The 11608-nt window shown below is 36.8% G+C and overlaps 2 protein-coding genes across 2 annotated transcripts; one reads left to right on the top strand and one right to left on the bottom strand.

Moving 5' to 3' along the window:
- The first annotated feature begins 529 nt into the window (after window positions 1-529).
- On the top strand, window positions 530-1406 carry LOC113339256. Its single transcript, XM_026584555.1, has one exon. The coding sequence runs from the start codon at window positions 596-598 to the stop codon at window positions 1226-1228; it is 633 nt and encodes a 210-aa protein (XP_026440340.1). The 5' UTR covers window positions 530-595; the 3' UTR covers window positions 1229-1406.
- Window positions 1407-1545: 139 nt separating this feature from the next.
- On the bottom strand, window positions 1546-9229 carry LOC113339255 (copper-transporting ATPase PAA2, chloroplastic-like). Its single transcript, XM_026584554.1, has 17 exons — window positions 8419-9229; window positions 6274-6351; window positions 5875-5972; window positions 5716-5769; window positions 5486-5572; window positions 5019-5183; window positions 4802-4912; window positions 4590-4658; window positions 4262-4371; window positions 4068-4173; window positions 3870-3936; window positions 3452-3531; window positions 2874-3328; window positions 2557-2731; window positions 2301-2432; window positions 1996-2146; window positions 1546-1902 (listed from the first exon to the last, which is right to left on the bottom strand). The coding sequence occupies exons 1-17, from the start codon at window positions 9080-9082 to the stop codon at window positions 1787-1789; spliced, it is 2718 nt and encodes a 905-aa protein (XP_026440339.1). The 5' UTR covers window positions 9083-9229; the 3' UTR covers window positions 1546-1786.
- Between the last annotated feature and the right edge of the window lie 2379 nt (window positions 9230-11608).

Raw genomic sequence — 11608 nt, 5'->3', positions numbered from 1 at the left:
CTAAGTACACCTGAAAGGCTAAACCCAATTATACAAAATAATCAAGTTTAAACAAAAAGAGAGGGGAATTCAAATGAGACTTACATTATTTAGTTTAGGTGGCAGGCAAATCATGTTTTACAGGCATAAATCAATGGTTGCTTTATTATAATTTATGATTATTGAAGTGTCAAATTGTCACAAATAGTAATTACTGTCTAAGCCTATATTCTCTTTCAAATATGATGAGAACAGGCGAGAGGCAAATATGTCTCTAGTAGAATGTAAAAATATCGGGTTAAAACAGATGATTTAGAGGTTATTAGGTTATACAACATTTTTTTACCAAACATTCAAATTTCGGAAAAACCAAAAAAGAGAATTAATTTCATCATTATCGTACCCACTCTTTTATTAAAAACAGTGTTAATTTTGTTGCTTAAAACAAAAGTTAATAAAGATGACCGTTACATTTTTTTTCTGTACACCAACTCCAACGTTCGAATTTTCATCCCTCTATAAAATTTCAAATTCTCTCTTATCCCATTCCACACTCGAAATAAATAAATAAATAAATCAAAATCTCCAAGAAAACTAAATCAAACCCATTTCTGAAATGGCTTCATCTTCTTCTAGACTAAGAAGTTCTTCATCTTTCCCAAATCTTCTCTTCACATTTCTCAACTTCATCCTCTTCATGCTCTCTGCATCTTCAATTGTCCCAATTTTCCTACTAAAAAACCCACCAACGACATTCGGTTGTGCAATTTTCTCCATTTCTTGTCTTTCTCTTCTCTCATCTCTTGTGGGTTTTTACTCTCAACTCACACAATGTTGTTTCGTAACTCATATTACGCTCATTTTCGCTTCGATCACCGGTCAGGTGCTCGGATTTTTGGCTCTGTTTACTCGAGAGAAATCGAGTCTGAAAATGTTGCATTCGCAGAGAGATCCTAAAGAACAGATGGTTTTGGTTAGACTTGAGTGCGGCACTTTGATGGGTATGTTTATGATGCAGTTGTGTGTGTTGGTATTGACTTGTGCTGTTCATAATTGCTGGGTTAGAGAGTATGAAGGGTTGGAAGCGGAACGGGAAGCGGTGGAGATGAAGAGGAGATGGAAGATTGCTAGAGTTCAGGAGGAATCACTGGCTAATGCAACTAAACTTGGAGAGATTAAAGAGACTGAATTTGATGAGAAGATGAAGAACAAGTATGGGAAGTGGGTGAAAACAGATTTTGAAGGCTAAGTGGTTGATATGCACTAATGTAGTCTTCTTCTTTGTTTTCCGGGGTCATTATGGGATGGCCGTGACTTATCCCGGAGTTAAACATGATAGTTTACAGGGTTTTTAAGTGTTTTTCGATGTGCCTGTATTCCCTCTAGAGACTCAGTGTTATTATGATGTGTGAAGTTTGAATTCTATATTTCTCAGTTCTTATCGTATCTATAGTTTCTGGTGAATTTCCTTAACAACTGCCCAGTTTTCAGGTGATAACCAGAAGAATTGCTTATGCACCTGATCAAAATCAAGCCATTGACACTTATTTCAAATATCCCAGATCATAAATGAAGAATGATTACCTTTACGATAATTGTGAACAACAAATTTTCATATTCTACAATGTTGTTTTACAAGTTATCCTCACTTGAGTCTTAGACCCTTTCCGCTAAACCGTAATGCATACATCTGCTTATTAAAACTCGTATCATATGTATAAACCTAATGAATGTGGAACAATGAATAGATGCACATACCAGTCTGGAACTAAGTTCCTTTCTTGGTATTAAAATAGTGCAGTGAGAATTATCTGATTGTTGGCGAAACCTGATCTTTAACGTGGTTCGTTTTTGATGGTTCATGGAGTTGTAGAAGTAGTGAGTTTGTGACGACAAATATAGAACTCAAAGCCATTAAACCACCTGTCCAGAAATGAATTTGTAAGTAAAGTTGCTGATGCTTTAGATGTTTCATCCAAGGGCAGTTGGGACAAAAATGTTTTAACCCAAACTTACCAGATATTGAAGGTGTCATGGCAAAGTCGAAACCAGGAAGTAGTACTCCAGCAGCAATTGGGACTGTAACAACGTTATATGCAACTGCCCATAGCAGATTCTGATGGACTTTTGCCATTGTTGCCTTTGCAAGGTCCAGCGCATCGACCACCTGCCAAATATCACAGTAGTTTACATTAAACACCATCTAGCTACTATCTAGTAATTGTGTTCTCTTTACAAGAAGTTGCATTTCAACTTATCTACTCATAATTCTTCACATTTCTAAATGTCAAGTGATTAAAGCTAGAAGAAAGTCAATATACCTGTGAAAGTCTGTTACCAAGAAGAATGACAGATGCTGCATCCGACGCTGCATTTTCTTTAGACTCGATTTGTAAAGCAATCCCAACATCAGCAAGAGCAAGAGATGGTGCATCATTTATTCCATCTCCTACCTTCAAACAGATTTAGATAAACGTTCGTAAGAGTCTTTTTCTAGTTCCATCGAGCAAGATTAAAATTTGTTTGTACGCTGAAAGTATGTTTTGTGCTACAGAAGGATAATCATAGAAAGGTTACCATTGCAATCCGATGACCCTGAGACTGAAGAGATGATATAAAACCAGATTTTTGCTGTGGAGTGAGAGATGCATTCACATTTTCACTTCCTATTCCAACTGTCTGGGCTATGGTTGCAACTGCCTCTTCCCTGTCACCTGATAATAAGACCGTCTGGATCCCCTGTTTCTGTAGCCTATAGATACAAGCAACTGAGTAAGAACATAATATGAGACTGACAGTAACTTGCAAGTCTAAAGTTCAGCTATTAGAAAGATTTGATGACGTAGTCAGGAAAAAGTATGCATGCAATAGGGTAAAATTCACAATAATTATACCTATCTACAGTAGATTCTGCATCATGGCGTAAACTATCGGATATTGCGATGGCACCAATGACACCTTCTCCTTCCCGGCCAACATAAACAATTGTCTGTGAGTGGTTCGAAGATGTTATTCCTTTTGATGAGAGATGTTTCACAATATCTTCCAGCTCCATTAAGTTGGATGGTTCCGACATTTTCTCAAAACGTTTGTGAACCCAATCAATTGCACCAACCGCAACCAATGATCCATCAATTTCTGCCAAGCATCCAAAACCTGGCTCTGTTAGTTGTCCTTTCGTGCTAGGTATATCCAAATTCATGGACTCTGCTTTATTTATGATAGCTTTAGCAATGGGATGGGATGCCGTTTTTTCGACTGCTGCTGCGAGACGAAGAATTTCTGATTCCTCGTATGACAAAGAAGCCACAGCTGAGACTGCAGGTTTTCCTTCTGTCAGAGTTCCCGTCTGGATATAAAATGAAAATAAATTGGCGTCAATAAAGTTTCAATGGAAGGCACAACAATTTCCCTCATAAATAGGTATGCATGAAAGACACAATAGTAACACAAGCAACATTATCACACGTACTTTGTCCAAAGCAACATAGTCTATCCCAGCCAAACGTTCCAAAACATCTCCTCCTCTTATAATAAGTCCTTGTTTCGCCCCTGTGGGAAAGAAACCGTTAGAGAACAGAACATTCAGCGATTAATATTGATGTAAGATTACAGGTCTAACTATGGCTCAAGTCTATCAAACCAAACACAGTAACTAGGAATTCTGGCGTGCAGATTGACTACTTTGTACTGCAGTTCTATAAATACTTCTAAAGAGAAGAATAAAATGGTGGGTGAAACACTACGAACGTCCTAGAGAAGTAACATAAGATATCTCCGCGAACCAAGCATAACACTGTTTCTTGTGGAAAAAAAAACACAACACAACTGGACAAGCATAGTATTGAGTTGCATGTAAGCAAAAGAAAGGATCAGCTAAGATAACTTACCGAGTGAGGTACCAACTAGGATAGCTGTGGGTGTAGCAAGGCCCAATGCACAAGGGCAAGAAACTACCTGCAAGGGAAAGAGAAAAATTTCATTAAAATAATAAACGAAATGATATGCAGAAACTCTCACTTTTTAAAATGTCCCTGAAGTAAAATCATTATGCATCTGAAAAATCTTCTAATTTAATATTAATTTACCAGGACATCAACCGCAAGCTTCAAGCTCAAGAGCAATGGATTTCCCTCTGGCCCAGCAATGTCATTCAGCAACACGTCAGGAAAGATGTCTGTCCCAATGGAATACCTAACCACAAGTCCAATAGGTGGGAAATATGTTTAAGGAGAGAAATGATGCATGCCAAACAACCACCAAAATATGAAGCAATACACACCAGAAAGCAAACGTTGCCGCAGATAATGTCATTATACTGTATACAAAAGGCCCTGCTATTGAATCTGCAATTCTTTGGATAGGTGCTGCACTTCCTTGAGCCTCCTCAACCTGAAAGCAAACAGATGAATCTTTTGGTATAGTTTTAGATAGAACGATTGAACAACTTTATTGTAGAATTCTTCTCCTCTGTAATATGGTTTTGCTCATTCTCTATGCTTCTGAGCTATACCATTTGAGTATCAACTGAAATTCAATGTTCGTCAGTCCACAACCATAGTTAACATGACAGAAAATGTTAGCACTAACTGAAGGAAACAGAAGCTGACCATGCGAACAATCTTGGAAATTGTTGACATAGAGCCAGTTGTTGTGGTTTCAATCCTTAACGGACCCTCCTGCAAGAAAATGGTAAATGTCAACAAATATTTTTTTCAAATACAAGATTGAGAGGAATTTATCCTTCTATTGAACTTTTAATTTTACAGTAGACACATGTTTCTTTCTTTCTATCACTCAAATAAAAACTCAATGAACGTACCCAATTCACTGTCCCGGCTGAAACTGTAAGTCCTCTTTCCTTATAAACAGGAAGAGATTCTCCAGTGAGCATGGATTCATCCACAGCACTTCTGCCTGCTAAAACCCTCCCCTGGATAGGTAGTTGATGTTAATTAAATAATATATAATATACCCACTATTACTCAACTTGGAACTACTGGGAACATCATATACATTAGTTTGTTTAAACTACATACATCAACTGGAATCGTCTCTCCAGGCAAAACCAACACTGTGTCTCCAACTCGAACATTATCAGTAGGGACTTCAACGCAGACAGCATCAGAACTAAGTACATCCTCTATAGAGGGGTCAGCTTCCGAGGAAGTAACCACTAATCGAGATTGAGATGACACTAGGGACTGTAAGACGAAATACCAAAAAATAACCATGTTAATCAACAAATAAATGAGGATACAATCACTACTGCATTTTGAAGACTATGTATTCAATCCAAACTTTTTTTTTCTTTTTTTTGATGAGCCTCGTTGCCACAACTTATCATACAATCTGAGGACAAACGAATATCAAAGACTGTACCAAGCAGTAACTTCAATAATGCGTCTACAAAAAATCACATAATTCAGACTTTCAAAGAAAGACATAATATCCAGACATATTATAAACTCTCTAGTTACCAGATGTGAACCACAATAGAACTTACTAATAGCTCATTCATGTCACTTGAAGCTTTCAATCTTGCCTTCTCTTCTAAAGATCGTCCAAGAAGTACAAAACCCAGAAGCATGACCTGCATACTAAACAATAACAGCCTTCCATGAAAAGTCACAACGGTTTGATGCATGGAACATCAACATACAGGGGCGGGGAAAAGAGAATACAAAAGACATAGCTACATAAAAGACAATCTAGGATTGAGGTTAAACAAGTCACCGGTTCATCGAAGAACGATGCATCCCATTCAAGCTCAGGATTCAGCAATGACACCTAGCGAGAATGAAAAACCAGTCAAACAATATCCTACAGGAGTGCCAATGATATATTCGGCTGGGAACTATGAGACGGTATCTATAATTTCAAAACGGATCTCACCGCACTTATAATAAATGCAGCAACAGATCCAAAACCGACTAGAGAGTTCATATTTGGTGAACCCCTAGCAAATGCTCCCACTCCATCAAATAGCAAGTCTGCAACAACACACAAAGTTGCGAAGCTCATGAACATAGTCCAGTTAAGAAAGTTATGAAGATCATGAACATACTCCACTTATATAAAATAATTAAAATCAAACACGTATTGGCACTCTCTACTGAGACTTGTTTTAAAATTTTAATTTATATCTCACATGAGGGTAAGTAATATTCATTAAATTTTTGCGAGCTTAAGGGAGCCGGCAACTAATTGAGAGGTAAATTTATAATTATAGAACATTCAGCGTGACAAGCCAAAATTACAACAATGATAACGGATTTAATAGCTATCACAAACCTCTCCCTGGTCCCAACAGAGCCACCACCGCCAAACCAGCTTTCACATACGAATTGTGCAGTATATCCAGAAAAGACCCTGCAACATCAAATCACAGTCAAAACAGGTCAGCCTAGACAAACGACACCAATCCTGCAGTTCCTTGAGCTGCAAACTGTAGCGTTCGCTTCACAAGAAAAGTCGGTCTAAATACTCTTCTCCAGGGCACATAATTGAAAATGTAGATGCCCCTCTAGTAAGATGGTAATTTTTAGGATATTAATATCCATGATCCAAGCTTGAAACTCGTCAGCATCCTAATTTCTACAGATCGATATGAAACACAAAAGCATACTGTGACTTCCAGTATTTGTTCGTGCTCAATTATGAAAGATCCAAAATGGCACATTCTTCATTTTTGCTGCTGGTCTATAGAAACTAAAAATACTGACGAGTTTCGAACTCAGATAATGGATATCAACACCCAACGACTTTAGCACTGTAATAGAGAAATCCACCCGTAAATGGCTCTCTATAGACATTTCATACCTACCATATTGCCACTTCTTTTCTAATTTCACACTTAGTCAACTAATAATCTTATACAATAAAAAGTCATGTTATGCATGTACTTCAGCTACGTAGCACAAGTTACAACTATTCTATACAAGGCATTTTACACATTTTCCTGCAACTGCTGAGATAAATCCTTGTAACCTTTCTCATTTTTGATACCATTAACTACACTACAAAGACAGCCTAGATGCTAATAATCTTCAAATGATGAAATAAAACAGTTGAATGGTATAAGAAATGCAATTATTTCTAATAGAATGTAAAATCATGGAGTATTGATACCGACAACCTAAATTCAAAACTCGTCAGCACAACTTCTACTGACCGACAAAAAATCATAAAGGCTAACTCATAAACTTTTTTCATAGACACAAAAACAGGAAGGATAACATGGCCCTCAAGTCTTTACCAATCTCAATTTTTGGCAGATTTTAACATTAACATAAAGTAATGCATTTATCTGTGTCTTATATCATATCCCCACCCACATTCATAATGTGGGTTCGAAATGAATCCAAATGGCACAGTGTTTTTGGTCAAACACTAAAAATTAATTTGTTAACAAATTTCGAATTGAGAGAGGGGGTATCAATACCCAACAACTTTACCATTGTACTAGGGAGACATCCGTGAAAAATGCCTCATTATTGTCACTGCTATGTAATAACACTCAAAAGATACGACAAGAAATCTAACAGCAAAAGGAAAAATACAGTGAACCCTCTAGTAGAATGATAAAGTTGTTAAGTGTTGATATCCATGACCTGAATTCGAAACTCGTCAGCACCTTAATTTTTTCGAATTTCTCACATAAAAACTAAATTTTGGTAAATCCAGAGTCAATATAAATAAAATGCACCTGTTTGTGACTAGTAAAATATTCCCAATTCTTGGTAACATGGTTTCGCAACAAAACCCAAAATGACCCTGTTTTCTGTTTCGTCCGTAAGAATTAAAATGCTGACGAATTTCGAATTCAAATCATAGATATCAACACCCAACGACTTTATAACTTTACTATAGAGGTATCTACCAAAAATGACTCATTATTGTCATTATTGTAGCAACATTTTAAAAACAAAACAAACCAGTTTAAGCAAAATGGAAAACGCAAATGACCTCTCAAGCAGAATGGCAAAGTTATTGGGTGTTGATACCCACGATTTGAATTCAAAGTTTGTCAACATTCTAATTTCAAGGCCAAATCGACTGCTTGCAAAACGACTCATTGTTTTTTAGGCCTTAAGAATTAAGAATGCTGACAAATTTCGAACTCAAATCGTAAATATCAACACACAACAACTTCTCTTGCTACAAAAACATACACCCACATATATACGACTCATTACTGTCATATTTATGGTATATCGGAAAGCAACATTGTGCATGAACCTCGGATGCAGGGCATGAGTGACACTTGCACCTACTCTATACCATATAACAACTGACACTTACATGTTTTCAATTAAACAATCTAATGTTAATCCTAATAATTTTACTTCTAATAATCCACTGATCAAATTTCAGTTCAATCAAAAATCAAATTACTACCAAGTCAAAAAATGAAATAAGGGTGTTTCTAAATATTACCATGAGCAACATGAATCCCAAGAGAATGCAGAATATGAGAAGTATGAGATCCACAACACAAAGCCACAAGTGCCCAAGCAATCAACACCCTGCTCTGACTCTCCTTCAACATCATTTCTTTCTTCTCATTCATTTCCTTCCATTTCTTTAAATTCTCATCAATTCCCATCCCCGAATTCCTGGTCTTCGACGGAAACCCGCAGTCAGTCAATCTCTTCCCCAGTTCCTCCCCAATACTCACACCCCCATCATTTCCTTCTATATTATTCATGACTAATTTGACAGCAGCTGTTTCAGTCAAGATGTTCACAGCAGCTGATTCAACTCTTTTATCTGCTGATAATATTGATTTAACTCTCGATACACAACCTCCACACATCATTCCTGATACATCAAGTAGTACTGTAGTTTCTCCTCCTACTCCTCTCTTCTCCAGTTCTTCTTGAGGGTATTTTAGTAAATTTGCATCTGAAGTTGAAGAAGAACCAATTTCTACTGCTTTTGATCTGATTGTGACGAAATTTGTGCTGTTTCTTCTTCTAGTTGATGATTTTTGTCTAGAGATTTGTGCATTTCTCAAGAAAACTGGATTTCTGGAGTGATTCAGTCTTGTTGCTGATGGTGTTGGTGAGAGAGAGAGTCTTAGTAGAAGATCTGTAGCCATTGATAGACCTAGAGCTGGAGATGAGATTTTTCTGTGTGATTCTACACAGAGAGATGAAGTAGAAGAAGAAGAAATGGAGGTTGGCTGTAGAAACCAGGGAGGGAAGAAGAGTGGTTCCGACAACCATTAAAGACTAGTGGTAGTTGTTGGATTTTATTTGGACTGGCTGCCGAGAAGATGATGGCCATTGACTTTTAGTCCACGTGGGATTCTTACAGGTTTCATGGAGAAACACACGTTTAACATGTAACGAAGAGTGTCTTATCTGTATGTTTTTAATGAATTTTCCACTTTTCGAGATAGTGGATGATAATTACCTTAAACTATGCTTAATTTTTTTTTTAACCTTAAGCTTGTTGTTAGCAAGAATAGAACTGGAGTCCGATTTGATACGTTCATTTGATTGGTTACAGATTGAAATGTCAGGCGTACACTTGTAATTTCTGAAGGAATCTTATGACAACATTTTTTGCATTTAACTACCGATCAAAAAAAATAAAAAGATAGCTACTCTGAAAATGTATAACTTTTCTTTGTTTTGCTAAGAAGTTACCAGTTAGATTATTAATCCTTGCTAGTCAGGTGTAAGATCATTAGGTGATGAGTTAACGTTTAGAATTTATTGTGTGTTTCTGAGGCGTGTACTCAATGATTTGCCTAAACTTTTGTGACTCTACTTGTCAAAGTAAGAAATTCAGTTAGATTACTTCATATGAGACATAATTTTGTGCTATTTCAATTATTTTTCCAATGTCTAATTTAAGTACGTTTCTTTGCTTTCACGGTGAATTTCATTCTTGTTGGCCTCCGTGGCATTCTATCAATCTACAACCCTTAGGCTGGGTCTAATCGTGGTCCAAGATTCAAGCTATTTCTTGGATCCACGTCACCAAAATACAACGTCGGGTGCAATGGGACTCCGAGATTCCTAGTTGATACGCATTTTAAACCTGCGCGGCACGCAGTTTCTAACCGCGTATCATAGGAAAACTCAAAAGCGTCGTTTCTAATAGCGTATTGACCTTGTTGACCCGTCAACACGCGGATTCAAAGTGCGTGTCCTGGAAAACCCTAAATCATACAGAAGTCGCGCCCCTTCTTCTCTATTCTTTCTTTTTCTCTTTTCTTCTTCACAAACCGTAGAACCCCATTTCCCACGGTTGATTCAAGCCGATTTTGTGTTCAAGGAGCTACAATCTTACACAGGTTTGTTGTAGAAGACGTGGGGAAACTATTGCTGGTATTTTTGTGCGATTTCATCAACAAATCCACACTAGGTAAGTAATTTTATTTTTGATTGATTTGTTTGATTTTTTGTTTTTGAATTTAGTTATAATGGTGTGATTTTCAAAGCTATTGAATGAATCATGTTGATTATGTTGATTGAGCAGTAGGATAATTTTTTATTTAATTTCAAAAAATTAAAATGTGAACACCCTCAGGGTTTATGGTATTTGGGTTAATTTAGGTGAAACATAAATTCATGATTGATTCATAAATTGATTGATTGATTTAACTGTGTTTATGCTTGGTAGAATGTATTTGAAATTTGTAATTTGATAAGCATGTCAACAATTTTGTTTTGAGCATTGGCCATAGAGTTTGAGGATTAACTCATGTAGTGTTTTTAGTTGATGTTGAAATGATTATATGGGTGAAATTGATGTTGTTAATATGATTTTGTTGGAGGTTTTCATTAGAGCATTTTGCAATGAGTTTAAGGATTGACTCATGTATTCTTTTGAGTTGATGTTTAGAAGGGTGGAACTGATGTTGTTAGTATCATTTTGATGGAGGTTTTCATATGAGCATCGTGCACACCTCAATGTGAGGTGAATTTGATAGTGGGAATTCATATGTTGATTGTGCATAGAATAAAATATGTGGATGATTGTTTGTTATTCACATGTTGATTGTGCTTCCCTCTACTCTTTACTTTTTTTAGATAGTGGAGCATGTCGATTGGTCTAGGTATGAGAAGTTATCCCAACTATCTCAAGATGTCGGACGGATACTGGTGTGATTCTAAGATGCACACAAAAACTCTTGCAAGTATACAAGGCCAAGTTTTAGTATAGAAAGTAAGCAAGGGATCATTCCACAGAGACTTGGGGTGAATTGAAGTTTCCTAGATAGCTGAGCTAGTGACAGGCAGTGAAGTTAAGAGAAAGACCAAGGCAGTGAGCCAAGGGCAGGGACAGTGAGCAAATAACCAAAGGCAGTGAAAGAGAAGTAAACAAAGAAAATTCAAGAACAATTTAATCAAAACAAAACATGGAAAAGAAATTGTGGATGGGAAGTGCAGGGAGATGGATGAGAGTTTCCTTCACCTAGCCAGTTCACCTAGATTAAGTTTTTGTCAAATATCTAGTTAACCAACCTTACAGCCTTAGCTAACCCCTAGTATTGGCTGTCTGTTTAAAGCACAACCAATCACAGACTAACTAGGCAGTGGCTCACTAACTAATGTAGCTAATGAATTCCTTAGAACCACCACAGACCCCTAGCATTAGTGGTCTTCTTACA

The sequence above is a fragment of the Papaver somniferum genome, unplaced genomic scaffold, assembly GCF_003573695.1.
Source record: "Papaver somniferum cultivar HN1 unplaced genomic scaffold, ASM357369v1 unplaced-scaffold_21, whole genome shotgun sequence".
Lineage (NCBI taxonomy): Eukaryota > Viridiplantae > Streptophyta > Magnoliopsida > Ranunculales > Papaveraceae > Papaver > Papaver somniferum.
Note: the sequence above shows the minus strand (reverse complement) of the source record. Positions and strands in the feature narration are given on the sequence as shown.

What these genes read in the sequence shown, in the direction of transcription:
- LOC113339256 (XM_026584555.1), top strand. Translation starts at nt 596, where the DNA reads ATGGCTTCATCTTCTTCTAGACTAAGAAGTTCTTCATCTTTCCCAAAT.
- LOC113339255 (XM_026584554.1), bottom strand. Translation starts at nt 9,082, where the DNA reads ATGGCTACAGATCTTCTACTAAGACTCTCTCTCTCACCAACACCATCA. An exon ending in CTGCATTTATTATAAGTGCG is followed by an intron (nt 5,770 to 5,874) that starts GTGAGATCCGTT and finishes CATTCTCGCTAG; the next exon opens with GTGTCATTGCTGAATCCTGA. An exon ending in CCTAGTTGGTACCTCACTCG is followed by an intron (nt 3,532 to 3,869) that starts GTAAGTTATCTT and finishes TCTTTCCCACAG; the next exon opens with GGGCGAAACAAGGACTTATT.